At 37.1% G+C, this 19523-nt stretch overlaps 1 protein-coding gene across 7 annotated transcripts in view; it reads right to left on the bottom strand.

Moving 5' to 3' along the window:
- Positions 1 to 312: 312 nt before the first annotated feature.
- The window catches only part of RC3H2 (ring finger and CCCH-type domains 2), a 44979-nt gene continuing 25768 nt past the window's right edge, over positions 313 to 19523 (bottom strand). For 3 of the 7 annotated variants that reach the window (XM_036329729.1, XM_036329724.1, XM_036329730.1), the window contains 11 exons: positions 15994 to 16208; positions 14876 to 15306; positions 14152 to 14322; positions 11981 to 12127; positions 11476 to 11689; positions 10261 to 10345; positions 9914 to 9995; positions 9696 to 9830; positions 9328 to 9435; positions 9086 to 9234; positions 3126 to 8496 (listed from right to left, as the gene is read on the bottom strand). In XM_036329729.1, coding sequence (XP_036185622.1) covers positions 8298 to 8496; positions 9086 to 9234; positions 9328 to 9435; positions 9696 to 9830; positions 9914 to 9995; positions 10261 to 10345; positions 11476 to 11689; positions 11981 to 12127; positions 14152 to 14322; positions 14876 to 15306; positions 15994 to 16208 — 1936 coding nt within the window. In that variant the 3' untranslated portion in view covers positions 3126 to 8297. Of the gene's footprint in view, positions 724 to 3125; positions 8497 to 9085; positions 9235 to 9327; positions 9436 to 9695; positions 9831 to 9913; positions 9996 to 10260; positions 10346 to 11475; positions 11690 to 11980; positions 12128 to 14151; positions 14323 to 14875; positions 15307 to 15993; positions 16209 to 19523 lie in introns of those variants that run through there. The other 4 variants (XM_036329726.1, XM_036329725.1, XM_036329728.1 and 1 more) reach the window with 4 other exon arrangements.

The raw sequence follows: 19523 nt of genomic DNA, 5'->3' as shown, positions 1-19523 counted from the left end.
TCAGAGATTGAGCCCACAACCCAGACATGTACTCTTACTGGGAATCAAATTGGCAACTTTGTGATGTCCAAGCAACTGAGCCACACTGGCCAGGGCCATATGTGCAATTTTTAATCATCTGAAAATATTAACCTATTCTGTTCCAAAAATACTGCTCTGTAATTTTGCATTTTTTGGTATTGTCATTGTCTCGTTTTGGTACCAAGGTTATATTGATCTAATACAACCAGTTAGGAAGTTCCCTCCTCCTCTATTTTCTGCAAGTTTCTGTAAATTGGTGTTTTTCTTCTTTAAATGTTTAATAGAATTCACCTGTGACACCATCCGGGCCCAGAGTTTGCTTTGTGGGAAGGTTTTCATAATGAATTCAATTTCCGTAATAGATAGAGGGCTAAGGCAGGCAGCTTCTAATGGCTCCTGTCTCCATAAACAATTCATTGCCTCTCAGCTCCCAATTCACCCTTCTTGCCTTGCAGTAATGAACAGAATTCCATTAAGCATCTGTGCTTTGCAGTGAGCACAACGATAAGCTTTCTCAGTAGACGGCATTGGAGGGGCAGCGGTCACTGATACGGCTTGAGGACACCCAATGGAGAGTTTCCCCAGCCATGCGGGTCCAATACATGTGGTCCCTTGATAACCTTGCAGCTTGCCTGGCTCAGCAGTAATTTTTCCATGAACCTCTCCACAGGGAAATCGGTAGCCTGAGGACGGAGGGACAGCCTGGGGAGCGGAGGAAGAGCAGAAACGGAGGTTTGAATGTGTTCAGTGGGAGCTGTTTGTTAGAGATCCAATGGAGATTGATGTTTAATAGACTGTCCTACCTACACTGTCCACAGCGCTGAGAATGACCACTCCCACCTGACGAAAGCTCACCATCTGGTTGCATTATATTCATTCTGGTTGTATTATTTCTCAGTATCTACATACACCTTTTATTTACTTCTTGTCTGTCCCTCCAACTCTAAGTTTCACGAGGTGAGGGACTAGTTCACTCCTGCGTCCCTACTGCCTAGTACATAGCTCATTCTCAAAATTACTTGTTGAATGGGTCTCTGAAGACGGCATGGCCCTGGACACTTGATGACGGATGTTTTTAATGCACTTGAGCGGAGACAGGCCCCCAGCCCTTCTACATTCATTACGGCAGTGGTTCCCAAACCTTTCTGCACTTTGGGAGCACCTCTGGAGCTTCCAAAGGACTAAGGCCTGGCTCCACCCCTGGAGACTGTGATTTAATCGGTCTGGGGTGTGATCTGGGTTTGGGATTTTTAAAACATCCTGAGGTGATTGTAAGGTGCAGGTTGGACCTAACATAAACTGATGAACAAAAAGAGACCCAGAGACAGAGAAGCATCGAACAGACCGTCAAACCTCAGAGGGAAGGCAGGGGAGGATGGGCCAGGGAGGGGTGGGGGAGAGTAAAGGATCAACCAAAGAACTTGTATGCATGTAACTATAACCAATGAACACAGACAAGAGGGGGCTGAAGGCCTGGCTGGGGGGTGGGGGTAGGCCGGGAGAGGACAATGGGGGAAAGGGGACATATGTAATATTTTCAACAATAAGGAATTAAAAAAATGTAGTCTTTGCATGATCACTACTTGGCTATTAACGATACAGGAAATAAAACCTTCCTGGAATTTCATTTCCTTCATTACGTTGCCTCTCTTTTGCCTGGATCAACTATCCATGGTTCTTCCTCTTCTTGCCGATTTCAGTCGTCAGTCCAGGGTTACATGTTTCACAAATAACCGTGTGTTCTCAGCAGTGAGGTCTGGGATTCTAAGCCAAATTTAATCCACAATAATGTGTAGATGTCTGATATGCTCTCTACAATAAATCCCATCAATTACTCTCTCCCTCTTTTCAAACCCATCTCTTTCCCTCCATCCTCGCTTTGGTCATGCTCTACACTTACACTGACATGGCCTCCCTGCTAGTGTATCTCCAGCTTCAACTCACACCACTGCCAAAGGGATCATTCTAACACCCCAAGTTGTTCAGATCATCTAACTTCCAGGACTCCCTAGTGGTGTCTTTAGTATGATGTTCAATGTCCTTCATAGAGGGCCCTACCTACCTCATCTAGCTGTACGACCCTGGGCAAATTCTTTAAGGACTCTAACTCAGTTTTCTCATCTGTAAAATGATGGCAATGGTAATAGATTGTAATATACCTACAGCCCTTAAAACTGTGTCTGTAACATATTAAGTGCTCTAAGAGGTTAGGTAAGCTATTCCTTAAACATTCCTTCCACAGTAACATTTATGGCTAAAATAGGTTATCACCACCACCACCACCACCGTACCACCACCCCCTCTGGGAAGTAGAGCAAGGACAGACTTGAATCAGAATTCTCATTCCACTACTTTCTAGTTTTGAGGTCTTGGGTAAGTCAACTGCTCAAATATAAAAAAAGGGATCATAACTACAGTGAAGGGCTGTTTTCTCCTCTTATCTTTGCTTGGTGAAATATTATTCAGCCTTCAAAGTCTAGCCCAAGGTCATTTTTCAAAGTACCTCCTCCAGTTTACCACTGCTACCACCTGTCTCACGATTTCCCTTTTGGAGTTTCCCCACACCCTACATTGGAACATAGTTCACTGAGCTGGTTATTCAGATTGGTCTTTCCTTTTTCACACAGTGAGCTTCTAGAGAAAGGGCTCACATTTCATTAACCTTTAACCTTAAAGACCAGTACAGACAGGGGCTTCAAATATATCAGCCAAGTGAATGAATTAAACTAGTCAAGGCCCAGTAAAAATGGCCATTTTCTGAGATTCCACAGCACTGTCTTCCCACTTCTACAATACATTGCTTTGTATTAATTATCTGTGTATTTTTCTCCACTAGAATAAATATTGTGAGTTCAATACCTTGAACTGCTAGTATTATCTTTGTTCTCATCTCCCACTGAATAAATGACGTGACTGATCGAATTTAGGAATATTTCAACCTCTCTGGTCTATTCCTTTCTTTCAGATCCTTCCCAATGATGTATACATATATAAATCTCAACTTAAGAAGTATCTGAGAGTTTAGTTAAGCCAAAAAATATACCAAGGAAATCAAGATAACTAGAATGTATCAAAAACTTAATATTGACACTAAACAAAACAACTTTTAAGGTGGACAAATAATTTTATTTTGTGCATGCAAATACATGTCAAGTACTGCAAACTTTTTCCATCAATTTTCTCTCAAACACTGAAAATCATGATGCTCTATTCTGTGAACAGCCAAAGCTAATATCTCATCACTTCAGTCCTACAGAAAAAACACACAGAATTCACTCTTCGCTATTCACTACCATCACAACCCTCATTGTTCCATCTCTGCCCTCCCCCCATATACAGGCCTTATAAGTCCCAGCCTTCCCCCACTTAATCCTATTCCTATAGCACAAAGGGAAACGTTACAATTTGGAAATTCAAATTGAAATAAATGGAATAGAATTTATTCCCATATATATTCCCCATTTCATTGTACAGAATTATTTTAAATTATAGTTTTAAATAGAAGCTGAGTATATGCCTTAAAAATGAGCATTAAATCCATCTTAGAGATGGTGCCTGCTTTTTACATGATGGGTGTACACCATCTTTAATTTCATTTACATTTCAATCGAACAATAGATTTGCAAAGAAAATGTCTAATACAGACGTAAAAATATTCACACTAGAGCTTCACAATCGGTTGTACAATTGACAAACAGGCCTCTTTTCCCAAACTTTCCAGCTAAGCAAATTTATAAAATGTAATCAATGCAACAAGAAAAACATTTCTCTTTCACTTCCAGGGAAAAGAATATGCAATAAACAGTATAAACGCAGACAGCAGTTGCTGTAAGCTAACCACGATACTCCCAAGTGGCTGTACAGTGGATATGTGCAGTACAAATAAAAGCCACATGTGTTGTATCACAACTACAGTATAATTGTTTGCCCAGCTAAGAGAATGCATGCACTTCCATGCCTTGGGTTATAAAGTGAGGCCTAATTCTTGACAGATCCATGGAATATATGCAAATGACCTTGTCTTTTGGCAGTACTAAGTGCAGCCAGTGTCTGTGTTCCACTGGTTTGAAGATATTTTTAAATTTTTATATAAAACAAAAACCACAACTGCCAATTTTGGACTTGGGGGAATAACTGCTCTTGGAGTAAAAATAAGATCCACTCAAATGTAGAGTGCTCTGACCAGGGGCCTTGATACCTTGTATTCCCTCGCCAGCAAAGGGATACAAAGAAACCGCTAGTATAAAGAAGTAACTAGCAAATTTATTCAATTTATCCAGAAAAGGGGATACTCCTTGAGCATATTAATTTTTGTTCTGCTTGCAGAAGGGGTTCTTATATAGGAGTTACAGTAAGTGATCCCATCAACACTCTTCATTCTCTAAAACACAAGACAAGTTCTTCCAGTTAACTAATACATAGTTGCAGTGTAACTTTCCCCTGTAATGACTAGTCACCAATACTGGTGACAGTCTGCTCAGAAAATGACTCAAAGAAACTAGGGAAGAAATATTCAGATTCAAAGTTGAAATCACATGCTGAATCTGATCATCACAAATTCCACCCATTAACAAGATAACCATGACTTTAACATCTAAAATCCAAAAAAAAAAAAAAAAAAAGAAAGAAAAATAAGAAAAGAAAAAGAAAAGCAAGTTAGATGGTTTTTAAAAAAATGTTTTCAAATGTTTAAATGATCCTATTTTAAATTCCTACAAACTGCTGTGCATCCTGTAATTTTCTCAAGGTAGCATATAAAATTGGAATGTGCTTTATGTAACAGGGTGGGGCAAAAGTAAGTTTACAGTTGTTCACAGATTTCTATGATCAACTGTGAGCTTACTTTTGCCCCACTACTAAGAACTTAAAATTTGAGTGAAAGTGACTACATCCACACTAATGGAAATTTTCAGCCCTAGATTAGGTTTCTTTCATTCTCTTTTGAGAATAAATTGCTTCTATGAAAAAATCAGGGCCACTGACCCAATGAAGTACCTTCTCTTGAAAATACAATACACAACTTTCATGCACGACAGTGGTGTATCAGGTGGTATTGAAAGATGAAGTCATGGCAGCAAAGACAAGGAAATCTGCTTTGTTCAGAAATACATGTGTGACTTCCTCAGAATTTACAAAATGAAATTAAACAACAAAAGAGAACTACTGATGCTACATTCACAGTATCTAAATGAGGCACATGGACTTCAGAATGGGACTTAGAAATTGAAAAACAAAAACATAAACAGTGGACAAACAAAACCCAACAAACAAACAAACAAAACACCATTTCCCACTTTCCAGACCTCAGACTACTGTTTTCTGATTACAGCATAGGTAACACATGTAGTTTAGTCACCAATATTATAAATTTCTTCTCCAAATGCTTTATATCCTTTGATTTCTAACATACATACATCACATGTTGGTAAAAAGGTCAAATGGCAGGGATGGCCCCCAATTTTAAAAAGTCACATCTTATGTCTGATTTGTGTTTTTTCTTCTATGGCATCAGCAGGTACCATTTTGAAGAAGGATCAGATAAACTGAACTTTCTTCTAAAGTGGCAGAGAACCAATGTCTTTACTTCACATTAAACCCATGAGAAACAAGATGGCTACTACAGAAAGAATGCCATACAGAATAATCCCACACAGAAACAATTCCTATGTTGTTAGTGAGAATGAGAGTAAGTTTTTAAGAACAGGGAGTTATTGTTTTATGGGATCACCTGCTGCAAGACAAGCATTATTTTAATATTAATGTTCTGAGACATACCAATAAGGTTGGCAGGTATATAAAATACACTGATGCAAATGTAATTTCACTGGACAAGTAGGCAAACACCTAAGCAGTTTATCCCAACCCCCTCCAGAAGAGCACAACCACGTTTCAAAATCTTGATTTTAAAATTAAAAAGATATGGTTAAATACACAAGATCAATTTATGTAGTATATATCCACCCTCAGAGCGTGCTGAAGATGTTTTGCGTAGTTCTGTTGCACAGAGGGTTCTTTCCCTGAGGGCACATAAGGAGCTCTCCAACTGTTAATAGGTATCTATTTTGTAACAAAATAGCAATTTTTAAATCTTAAAAAAAAATACATTACCTTCAACATGGAAGATCTCACTATTTAAATATCCATGAAATAGACATTATGGTTTGCATATCCTTTTTGGAAACACAAACAGCAAATAAAGTACATTGGAAGCATTTCAAATGTAATAAGCGCATATTTATAGAAAGGTTCTGATATAAATTACATAACAATCATGTTCCTGTAATATCCTAGGCTAATTTATAACGTCAGAAATAAGTTAATGTAACATGGTTTAAAACTCTTGTTCCTATGCATTTCAGGTTACAGAGTGAAATAAATAAAATGTCTTTGTAGGGATAGGGAGCACTGGCCATGGCAAAAAAGTACAGTACTAATAACCGAAGGAAACTAAGTCAAGGCTACTGTGCTGTTATGTTACAAACATCTTCATACAGTTGAGTATTAAATAAATGTGTAAGATCTTCCATACTGACACCAGAATATCAAAACTACCCCTTTGTTTCTCAGGTATATTTACAACTTATCAGTCACCTTATGAGCATGTTCATTAAGACAGGTATCAAACACCAGTATTTACTCATTCTGATCAAGAAATTTCAGGGAAATGTGAACCCTCCCGCCCCTGGAAATGCGCACAAAACTTTTTATCAAAATCTTATCTGATACAATGCTGTGGTTTTGTAAAACAACTAAATAGCTCAGACGACCAATAACATGATCCTGTTTAAGCATTTTGCTAGCAGGAAAAGCCCTTACATACAGTACACCTGGTGAAAGATCAGCTTGGCTTAAAATATTCCAGTACAATTTTCAGAGTAAACAACTTCACAGAAGTTAATTAAAAAAATAGTAATAAAAGTCAAACTAATCTTAAAGAAATGGGGAAAAAAAAACCATAGGTAAGATCACCAGGAAGGAATGCCCAGCTTTTGCTTTCACATGTTGACTGAAATTTAGGTTTTAATAAAATACCTCCAAAAAATCTGGGGTATGCCTAGTTGAATATACTGCATACTTTCAGATGCCAAGTCAAAACACTTTCAGTCACATGTTAGCAGGGCAGAAATTATTCATGTTTTTAAGTATGAATAAAGGTTAGCCAATGTTCTATTATTACATGGTTCATAGTCTTATCAACCTAACAGTAAAAAAAAAAAAAACAAAAGGGAAAATTAAACCCCAACATCAAGTAACAATAAACAATATTTAACCAAGATAATGCAATGAACATCCAAAATAATTAGTTTAAATTAAAAACCCAGCAATACCATCTTGTTAGTCAGTGCAAACGCTACATACAGGGTTTTCTCAAGAAAGCTGAAAGCACCTGATTCTTTTGCCAAGTCATCAGAATCAATAATGTACAGGCTTAAATCTGCATTTTAAAAAACTGCCATTACATTAGTGCATAATTTATCAAAATTGTAAAAACGATTCTGCATAACTTAGGAGAATTTAATATCTAGTACATCAGCTGAAAGACTTAGGCACTTGGTTATATATTTAATTACTTCAACAAGTAGCCTGTGTATAAATATTAACAAAGCAGAAACTATTATTGAAAAATGGAAAATTAAAAAAAATTTAAATGCTACAGATAAAAGCACTGCACCACAATCCTACATATAATGCAGTAAAGAAAGCTAGTATATAACCCTGCAAAATTCTATGGTAAGAACATCTAACTCCACTCTTCAAAGTAAAAAACAAAAATAAAAAAATTCATGCAAAGTCCCATGAAAAAGATAAATAAAGCAGCTGGAATGAGATGGAAATTTCTCTTAGTGAAACATAAAATAGAAATAAATAAGTTAATTAAGTCTACTTTCACTAGATGTATCATTGTAGGATCCTGCTAGTTTAATAACTGAGTTGTTAATTTTCTATAGAAGCCATTTAAAATAGGAAATGGCTCAGTTACTGCACCGGATTGCTACAAACTCATAAAAAGCTGCTTGAAGCTTAGGTTAAATGTCCAAATTCCAATCACTTCTGGAAAGTGAACATGTTACACCCTAGTAAATTTTCTTTTTTTCTTTTTTCATAATGCTAATGCAAGAGGGCTTGAAGTATCAAAGAGTCCACAGGAACTGGATGCCCCCAGTAATATCTTTTTTTTAAAAAAAATATACATTATATAATATATATTATATATATAAAAAGCTAGTGTAAATGCTTCCATGGTATGGTCACAAATTTGAAAGATGAATCTCCTTTCAGCTGTTAATCATCTTCCCATTTGCAACAACAGGTTTTAAAAAGTCATTTTTATCTTCAGACATAACGTGAGTTTTCAGAATGAGGTTGCCAACGCTGACAGATGTGGTGATGGGGAGGCAACTTGCATTGCTAATGGACACTGGAAGTGGCTGGCTAAAGCAAGCCGTTACCGGCAGAATTGTTTTTTGCTCCTCCCTGAGAAAAAAAAATAAATGACATTGAAAACAAATTAGCTTTAAGTGAAAAATTAATACATATGTGAAAAGTTATACCAAACTTCGAAGGCATGTCTTTAATACTAGAAAGTATCAGAGATCACTAAAAATGTTCTATTATTCCAATAACAAAAATACTGGGTAATTTCAGGCTAACAAACTATCAAGTTTAAGATTAGCCCATATTTTTTACAGTAATTATACACAGCGGCAATATTAAAACCAAGTTCTCGTACCAAGATTTTTAAAAAGGGAAACCCTTCATATAGGTTTTAACTCTTCGTTTTGTAGTTTATAAGATTGGCTATCAGACTGAGGAGTATAACCTGATGCTAGAGCACAGAGACTAATTTTTACCCCCCCAAAAAGGAAATTTCAGGCTACTAAAATGGACTACTTTGTTAGTTCAAATTTAGTTATTCTCTCCTAAAAATCTAGACTGACCAAAATCATTGCCCATTACATAAGATCTTCCCCTCACAGGATAAAAAAGTGCCAAAAATGAATTAAACACCACATCTATTTCACTTTACATATTCATGGTTATGAATTTTCTGTCTAACACTCACAGAATCACATGGTCTTCACCTAAACTCTGTCTCTTCTGCTCCAGTGGCTCCTTTTGGTGCGGTTGGACTGGATGTCCATTTTCCACTGCAGTTCCATTCAGCAACTGATCATTTTGAGAACTGATACCAAGTTGTATATCCAGGATCTCCTAAGAAAATAAAGGGTTAATCCTTCAGTATAAGTATTTTATTTTAGTTGCCAATGGAATAAAGCCTCCTAAACATCTACCTGTGTTACTTACTTCAATTTGTTCACTCTGTCCATCAGGTTCATCAGTGTCAAGTGCCGATAGCTCTAATTCAATATCCCTATCAGGCTTAGTATCAGTTGCATCTTCTGTATAATCACTCTGTAATGTAAAAAAAAATAACGATTTTATACCTGTGGAAACGGGGGCTTCCCTTTTAAATTTAAGTGGGAATCCCAATGACTGATCTAAAAAATTATTTAAGAAATCTGGGACCACAATTTTATTGCTACTATTAAGTTTTAAAAGCAAGCATGTAAGAAAAAGGCACACTAAAATGCACTAAGGACATAAACCTATGCACAGCAACAGCAAACAACAAATCCATTTACACATGAAGCTGGTAGGCTCACTTTCTTTACCTCTCCATTTCTCAATTCAATTTCCTTGCTTAGTAGATTTAAGGTAAGGTGACGGCCTTCATCCAGGGAATTCCACTTCTGTTGCATGGCCAGAGCATTGGCCTCCCTCTGAAGAAGCAATGAGTTACTCTTGGCCTAGACGGGGGTGAAAAATAAAGTTAGCTTCCAACCACCATTCTATTTTTTAAAAAGTCAAAGCTGAGTGACACAGAACCTACCTGCTGAAGTTCAATGCTTAAAAGGTCTCCAGTACTGGAATGCTTTCTATGACAAGATAAATCAGTAACAATGAATCTGTCCCTTTAAAGAGAAACATGTTTATTGTAATAAAAGTGAAATAAGTGAAGCAGTAATAAGTATATTCTACATATGTTTTATGTAACAGATCAATCCTGAAAATTTCAGTCATCATTCCAAATGTAAAAGTAAATATTTTTTCAGAAATTTGTTACATAGTTAAAACTAGCAAAGCACATTTTATGAATAATTGGGGATAGAATCTGTACTCTGAGAATATATACAAGTCTGAGAATTGAAAATCCTAAAGAATTAAGAGTAACCTTACCGTTCAATATAGTGTGCTGATGATGTGGACTCACTACCATAAGAACTCCACCTTGAATCAACAGCATTGACATAAGGGACATAATCTACAGAAATGTAGAAAGAAACAATGACCAGAAAAGTGAAAAATCAGTATCTATATGTGAATACTTTTTTAAAAAAAGATTTACTTATTATTATTTTTAATATGTTTTTATTGATTTCAGAGAGGAAGGAAGAGATAGAAATATCAATGATGAGAGAGAATTCTGAAAAGATGGTCTTCTTCAAATTTTGTCCCACTGCCTCTGCACGCCTGTGACTGGGGATCGAGACTGCAACCCAGGCATGTGCCCTTGACCGGAATCGAACCCAGGACCCTTCAGTCAGCAGGCCGACGCTCTATCCACTGAGCCAAACTGGTTAGGGCATGAATGGGATACTTTTCAAAAGATCCATATTTTATCCAACGAGCCATGTTCTCCTGGCTAAACCATTTAATTCTGAGTTGTTAAATTGAGGATTAAAAAAAAAATGCTAAAGATAACAACAAAACAACAACAAAAACCCGCTGAAGAAAACTTTATCCTTTGCAACAGCATGGATGGACCTGCAGAACATTATGCTAAGTGAAATAGGCCAGTTAGAGAAAGACAAGTACCATATGTGGAATTTAATGAACAAACTGAGCTACCAAGCAAAATAGAGACAGACTCATAAATAAAGAGCAGGCAGACAGCCTGGGGGATGGGAGATAGGAGGAACTGAGATGAAAAAAAAAAAGAGAGAGAGAGAGAGAGACAGAGAGAAAGCTCATGGACACAGACAACAGTGTGGTAACTGTGGGGTGGGGGGTGGGAGTGGAGGTGAAAGCGGGCATAGAGGTGATAGATAAATGGTGATGGGGAAAATAAATAAATAAATAAATAAAATTTCAAAAAACAGGGCTGCCCTAGCTGGTTTGGCTCAGTGGATAGAGCGTCGGCCTGCAGACTGAAGTTCTGCAGCCTGGGTTCAATTCTGATCAAGGGCACATGCCCGGGTTGCCAACTAGATCCCCAGGGTGGGGGTAGGGGGGTGCAGGCGACAGCTGATCAATGACTTTCTCTCATCATTGATGTTTCTCTCTCTCTCTCCCTTCCTCTCTGAAATCAATAAAAATATATTAAAACAAAACAACAACAACAAAAACACTGTGCTAGAGTATATCAGGTGAGGTATTAGTTAAATGGGTTACCTGATATGCTGATGGGCTTAGTCGCACTTCCTTGGGAAGCAGTGGCCTGGACAGGATCCGTGGTATGGTAACCTGTACGGGAAGATCTGGAAATTGCACCCCATTTTGAGATGATAGGTCCATCACTAAAAGGAATTATTGGGTCTTCTTCTTTTGTCCTTCTCTGAGTTTCAAATAAATGTACTCTTCTCTTAACATCTCCACTGTCTAGGTCCTGCATAAACCAAAGAAAATCAGTAATAGGATTATTGGCAATTACTTCAGCTAGTATTACAAGCACATGCTTTCAGAAGACATATAATTAAGTTTTCTGCTAAATTCAACACTAGCTGTAGATCTCAATGACAATCCAACATCTATTTTAAACCATCAAACTGGGCTCAAATAATTAAAACATTAAATTCAATTCAGTTCAGACTTATAGCAACAATGAAGATGAAAGTATTCAAACATTCTAAAACCTGAGTCAACATGCGTAATAGCCTCCCAGCCCCTGGAATCATACCATTAACACAGCATTTGAATTAGCAATCACATCTCTGGGCTCTGAATCAATGACATTTATACAGGAGCCTATGGTGCCACAAGACCAGGGAGAATAATGGGAAAGATGGTCTTCTTCAAATTTTGTCCCACTCACACTGTCAGAGAGCTGATTAAAAAATAGAAAAAGGCACAGCCAATTAGTAAAAAAACCTTAAATTTATACACTTGTAACTATTAAGCAACTACTATAGAATACAGAGGACTTCAAGGTGAATAATTAAAACTTCAGTGACTAAAAAAACTGTCATAAATAACACACAGTATTTTTACTAGTTGTTTTTATATTATTTAGTAATAGAAAATAGAATGCCTTCTCTTTTTACTTTATCTTTAAGTGCTCATTAGGAATCCCTGACTGATAGTATTAAAACCAATCAACAAATCATTTATAGCATGCCTCTAACATGGTATAAGGTGCTCCAGAAAAGAAAAAAAAAGGAAACAAACATACACATAGATTACAGTCCATGTCCTAAAGTAGTTTATCATTTGGAGAAAAGAATAAGGAAATAAGGAAACATAACCGATAAACCATACAGTATTAAATAAAGAACAAAAATAATGCAAACAAGGCTCTGGATCTAGAAGGGGAAGTGGATAAATTTTAGAGAGACTATAAGGATAACTGTCGAACAAGAATACTAAAGTTGAAAGAATCATTAAATCTAGTTTATTAATTAGATAGATAAGAAACTCAAGGCCAAAAAGATTAAAGTACTTATCCCAAGTCATATTACTAATAGCAGATCTGAGTCTCAGGGAAATACTTTCAAAAGCATAGTATAAAAAATGTAAATCCAGTTTTCTATTATTAAGCAAGTGGCAAATCTATCACTCTGTTTTCAAGATATTTACCTGGTCTTAAGAAGTCTAAGTTGGGCCCTAACTGGTTTGGCTCAATGAAAAGAGCGTCAGCCTGCGGACTCAAGGGTCTCAGGTTCGATTCCGGTCAAGGGCATGTACCTTGGTTGCGAGCACATACCCAGTAGGGAGTGTGCAGGAGGCAGCTGGTCGATGTTTCTAACTCTCTATCCCTTTCCCTTCCTAACTGTAAAAAATCAATAAAATATATTAAAAAAAGAAAAGAAGTCTAAGTTTGATGAAAAAAATTTGGATCTAGTTTTAAAATTCAATAGTTTATTGCAATATCCATGGATGGGCCCTGGCTGGGTCGCTCAGTTGCTTAGAGCATCGTTCCAATACACCAAGGTTGCAGGTTTGATCCCCAGATAGAGCACATACAAGAATCAACCAATGAATGCATAAAATAGATGGGTCAATTAATCTCTGTTTCTCGCTCTCCTTCCCTCTCTAAAACCAATAAATACATTTTTTGTAAAGCTAAAAAAAGAAATGTGCATGGATGAAAATATTTGATGTCTAGGATTATTTCAAAATAATCCATTCGGAAGAGGCGGTTCAAATAAGGTTCACTGAGTTGGTAACTGTGGAATCCAGGTGAGGGCACACGGGGTTTATTATATATTCTCTCTACTTTTGTTTAAAAGTTTTCATAAGGAAGGGACTCAAAAAACTTTTTATATTAAAAACTTGTTTTGCGATGGCAAGAACAATAATTTACAGTGATGTAAAACACCATGAATAATACAGTAGGCATTTCTGCACCTTTTGTAAAGTAGGGAAGAAATATCTCAGGTAAACCAAGATTCAAATCTCAGCTACTTATAGACTGAATTTATTAGTTGGGCAAATTACTTAACTTCTCTGGGTAGGATTCCTAACCTGCACAATATGGATAGCACCTACCTTCTAAGGTTTTTGTGAGAATTAAATAACATTATGTAAATGCTTAGTACAGTGTCTGGCACAAGTAGGTGCTCAATAAATGGCAGATATAAATGCTATTATTAATAAAAACCATAAAAAATAATGAGAACTATATTGCTGAAAAGATTCTGAATTCTTGGTGAAAAAGGGACTGTGTCCTAAAGGTCTTCAGTGTCTCATAAAATCTATCGATAATGCTTACAAATTTAACGTGTTGAACTAAATTCAGCTGTGAACCAAACCAGTGCAGAATAGCCACCATAGCTAAGCCTGGATTGAACGAGTGCTCTGAAGTCAGTTGTTTGACCTATCCCTGCATCAAGTGATTGAAACCTTGCTTACGTCAGCGCGAAAGTCTACACTGAACAGAGGAGAAGGTGGTGTTGGAGACTGTGTTGCCACAGGAAGAGCTGGAGAGACAAGAGGTGCTTTCTGAGTGTGGTACTGTGCCCACTGTTCTGGCTTTCTTCTTATCTGCTCCTCGCAACTGGTCTTCAAATGACCACAAGGATCCTAAGGGGGGGGATAAAAGAAACAATCTTAATCATGTAGGGAGCAGTAAATAAATTTAATTATATTCTGTGGAGATAAAGTAAACAATTTATTATATATTTGGGACAAAAAATACAATAGGGAAGTCATCCTAGCCTATTCTTTACACAATTAAATGAAAGGGTCAAGGTATATTAAAGTAAAATCTGAGCACTCACTTTTGGGGTTTTGGAAAGTCATTTGTATGAATGTGGGGACACTGAAAATAAACCCTATTCCTGTATTTTGAAGATTTCTTTTTATCTTCCCATCAGTTTCCTATCCAAACAACAGTTACTGAGCATGAATATGTATCAGGTCCAGTTCTAAGAGCTTTGTTTTTCTGATTTAATCCTCACAACAGCCTTATGAGGTAAGTATTACTATTATTTCCATCAAACAGATGAAAAAACTAACATAGAGAAGTCAAGTAACTTCCATACGTCACATAGTAAGTGGAGGAGCGAGGATATATACCTGGGTGGTTTGACACCAGACATTGGGTTCTTAGCCATTACACTACAGCATCACTTACTCTTGGTAAAGGCACAGTTGTCCTTGGTTCACTTGGCTGCTGACAAGCCACTGAATAATACCCATCTAAGGAGTTAAATCTTTCTCGCAAAGACGTCTGATAGACAGACGAGTGCATCACATCCATAGGAGGTAAAGAATTGCTTCTAATAATGTCATCTCGTTGGTACATAGGTGGACGCCAGATGCGCCTACTGTCGTACACAGGAGCATACATTCCAGAAGGTACTGGAGGAACTGGTCCATATGGCTGCGGAGGAGGAGGTTGGTAAGGAGAATTCATTCGATCTCGAGGGGAAAATGTACTGTAATGATCGGCATATGGCATGGAAGCAGGTGGGAGGGAGGACTCTGGAACATTATTGGACCTCACAAAGCGAGGAACACAGGGAGCCACACCAGCTGGTACCGTTGGAGGTGGTGGGTAGTATCCTTAAAAATTGGAAAGAGGAATATTTAATGTAATCTTAGTAAAATCTTAGTAAAATTCAACATTTTATAATGGTTTAAGTCTAAAGCAATCTTTAATGTGGGAAAATAAAATAAGCTTTGACCTTATTTTAGTTACCCCTGCTTTTGAAAGAAGCTATACCCTCTCAAGACACCACTATATGAAAATCATTAACATTCATTACTTTGTTCTCTAAAAACACATGATACAGCTATTAACAGATGGTTGGTACATTTCCTTCTAGGGCATCTATTCCCACAGGTTTTGAATTAAGTAATTATAATTACATCTTCGATTCTTAACCTTGTTGGGAGCCGAGGTTAAAACCTTTTTCAAAATCTATATAAGTTGTGTGTTGTCTTTCCAAAATTACACCTAAATATATAAATCAAACATTTTGTATATCATTTCAGGGGATTTACAGAACTCCCTGAAGCTCTTCTATGGACCCTATATTTAGTTCATAAGAATGACAACTCTAAAACTATTTGTATGTAGAATTATATATTCTTAGGGCAAAAAAGAAATTTAGGGGTCATGAAGTCCAAAGGATTATTTTTTAAGTGCAAATATTCTAGATAGACATAAATTATTAACTTACTTATCTAAGGGCAACAAATGTTATATTACAGTTTCTTTTTTTCTTAGAACTGTCTAAAATTACTTACCTGTCTGTGGGTACTGTGGGACTTCAAAGGGTATCTGAGTTCTTGGATCTTGAAAATACTGAATGTTTTCAGAATGCTGAGGATATACTGGTACTCTAGTTATAAATGGGCTGGATTTTGGAGGCACAGAGTTCAGTTCTGTTCCAACATTGGAGGGCCCAGCTGAGGTAGCTGCTACACTGCTTGCAGGAGTCTTGGGTGGAGAGCCAATTTTACTGGAGAGAAAATTTAACAGAAAGCAAATGGTGAATCACTGTCTATGACTCTTCAGTCTTCCTCAGTAGGCATTTTTTGTAATTATATAGCAAAACAACTAATAGAAAGATACTTTAGGCATTTCCATAGTAACAACTAAGAAAATGAACTTCATTGCCACCTAACATTGCTAACTCACACCAGCATCGTGACAGATCTCTGATAAGAACAAAAAGAAATACAAACAAATCCCAGGCACTAATGTGACCCATCAGTCTCTTTCACTTGCCTTTGAACAAAATTTTTTCCTATTGAAAAATTTTAAAAATTCCTTTTTCAGTAAGTTCTCAACAGAAACAACATAGTCTACCAGTAGTACTCTTAGGGACAAAGAAGACAGACATGAAAAGGGTTGTTCTGTTAAGAGTTAGCTTAGCTGAAATATAAACACACAGAGGAACAGCCATTTTGTTAACTGCTATCTATCCAGGACTTAGAACAGTTCCTGGCACACAGAAGGCACTAAATAAACATTTGTTGGACAAATGAAATCGTTCTTGCCATGTAGTAAATATCTGTTGGATGAGCAAAACTCCAATGAAATATCTACTCATTAAATTAACACAACATACGCAAACCTTTTATCTTAAAAAAAAAACAACCCCACAAAGGATTTTCTTTGTTGAGTCACCAAGCAATCAGCTCCACAGGACCTCATCATGGCTTTTAACCCTACCAGACCGCTGTACTGATTTTTCGGTAATTTCCTCACAAAGGTGAAATATTGGCGCTAGATGAAAGGTAGATGAAAGGTAGACCTATTTTCTACAATGTCTCCAAGTTCCATCTTATTCTAACCACTTGTTTGCATGTAACTAACATTTTTTATATCATGTTGGTTTTTTCTCTTTAATGCTCAGGAGCTCAGGTATAGGGGACAGTTAGGTTCAGAGCCTCAGGTCTGGTAGGGTTAAGAAGTCAAAGTTTTAGCCCTGACCAGGTTGCAGGTTTAGCCCTCAGGTCAGGGCACATACAAGAATCAACCAATGAATGCATAAATATGTGGAACAACAAATCGAAATCTCTCTATCTCTTTTCTTCCCCCTCTCTAAATTCAATAAATATAAATTTAAAATGTAAAAATTTAAAAGATAAGACAAAGCTAAAAGTGCACCACCACCACCAAACCAGTATTAGGAGAAATGTTAAAGGGACTTACTTTAAGAATAGAAGAAAAAAAGATTTAAAAATCCTATATAATAAAAGGGTAATATGCAAATAGACCGAACTGCGGAATGACCGGTTGCTATGACGCACACTGACTACCAGGGGGCAGATGCTCAATGCAGGAGCTGCCCCCTGGTGGTCAGTGTGCTCCAACAGGGGGAGCGCTGCTCAGCCAGAAGCTGGGTTGACAGCTGGCGAGCATAGAGCCTCTCCCACCTCCACAGCAGCGCTAAGCAGCAGCGAGGCCCCTGGACTGCGAGAGGGCACAAGCCGTCTCCCCCCGAGTGCACGAATTTCATGCACTAGGCCTCTAATATGAATAATAAAATGGCAAACACTACACATCTAGCAACAATTACCTTAAGTGTAAATGGATTAAATGCTCCAACCAAAAGACACAGGGTGGCTAAATGAATAAGAAAATAAGACCCTTCATATGTTTTCTACAAGAGACTCACTTCAGTTGGAAAGGCACACACAGACTGAAAGTAAAGGGATGGAGAAAGATATTTCATAAAAATAAAAACAAACAAAAGCTAGGGTAGTAATACTTATACTAGACAAAACAGAATTTAAAACAAAGGCTATAAGAGACAAAGAAGGACCCAGCAATTCCACTCTGGGTATTTACCCAAAGAAATCCAAACACTAATTAGAAAAGACATATGCACCCATATGTTCATTGCAGCATTATTTATAACAGCCAAGATATGGAAGCAACCTAAGTGCCCCTCAATAGATGAATGAAGAAGAAGTGGTACATATATACAATGGAATATTACTCAGTTAAAAAAAAAAGAGAATGAAATCTTGCCATCTGCAGCAACATGGATGGACCCAGAGGGTATTATGTATGCTAAGTAAAATAAGTCAGATAAAGACAAATACCATATGATTTTACTTATATGTGGAATCTAAAAAAAGCAAAAATAAATGAACAAACAAAACAGAAGCAAACTCATAGATACAGAGAACATTTTGATGCTTGCCAAATAGAAGGGGAATTGGGGTGATGGATAAAAAGGGGAAGGGATTAAGAAGTATAAATTGGTAGTTACAAAATAGTCACGAGCATGTAAAGTATATCATCTATATATATAAAAGCCTAAGCCGCTGTTAGGACTGGACGACTGGCCACTATGATGTGACCTGACCACCAGGGGGCAGATGCTCAACGAAGGAGCTGCCCCTGGTGGTCAGTGCACTCCCACAGCCAACCTTCCGCGGTCCCTCCCCCTGGCCAGTCTGCCCCGATTGGCCCTGATTGCCCGCCAGGCCAAGGGACCCCACCTGTGCATGAATTAATGCACCGGGCCTCTAGTAGGAAATAAAGTCAATAATATTATAATATTGAATGGTGAAAGATGGGGGGATCACTTTGTAAATTATATAAATATCTAATCACTATGTTGTACACTTGAATCTAATATAATATTGTATATCAACTGTAACTGAAAAATTAAAACATTATGAAAAAAAAAGCCAAACTTAGCAGAGCTTGACATGTGGTGACTCAAGGAAATGATCTTATTAATGATACAGAAATTCAATATGCTGTATCTCAACTAAATTAGAAGGGTTTTCTCAAACTAGAGAAGCCCCTTTAAAGCTGGAGTAGCAACAACAAGGAGAATGTGCTGCCTTTAAGTCCAGTAAATGTTTACTTCTATGTGTAACTGGGTATTAAAATGTAGGAAATAAAGAACAGTGGGGTAATATTTGATAGAAATATACCGACTTACCGAATTCAAAGATATTTTAGAGCTATATTTAGTCTTTGAAGTAAAATAATAAAGGCAACAAAGGAAATGATGAGAATTTCCTTATAACAAATAACACTTACTGAGCAATTATTGAGAGCACTCTAGGCAATATGTTAAGTGTTTTTACAAAGATTATCTGATCCTTTCATATCAAAATGTTATATACTGTAAATGTGGGTCAGTACTTTGAGATGAAAAATTCTTAGATGTATCAAGAAAAAGACATCAAAATCCATGACAAGGTTTATGGGCTCAAGAAAACCTGCAAGCTGCCCCAACAATCCAGACTTAAGGAAAAAACCAACTTTCAGTCAGACAGCTAGATGGCTGTAGCTGTGGATGACT

Source organism: Myotis myotis, unplaced genomic scaffold (genome assembly GCF_014108235.1).
Source record: "Myotis myotis isolate mMyoMyo1 unplaced genomic scaffold, mMyoMyo1.p scaffold_m19_p_12, whole genome shotgun sequence".
Classification (NCBI taxonomy): domain Eukaryota; kingdom Metazoa; phylum Chordata; class Mammalia; order Chiroptera; family Vespertilionidae; genus Myotis; species Myotis myotis.
The sequence above is the reverse complement of the archived record's forward strand: the minus strand, read 5'-3'. Positions and strand labels throughout refer to the sequence as shown.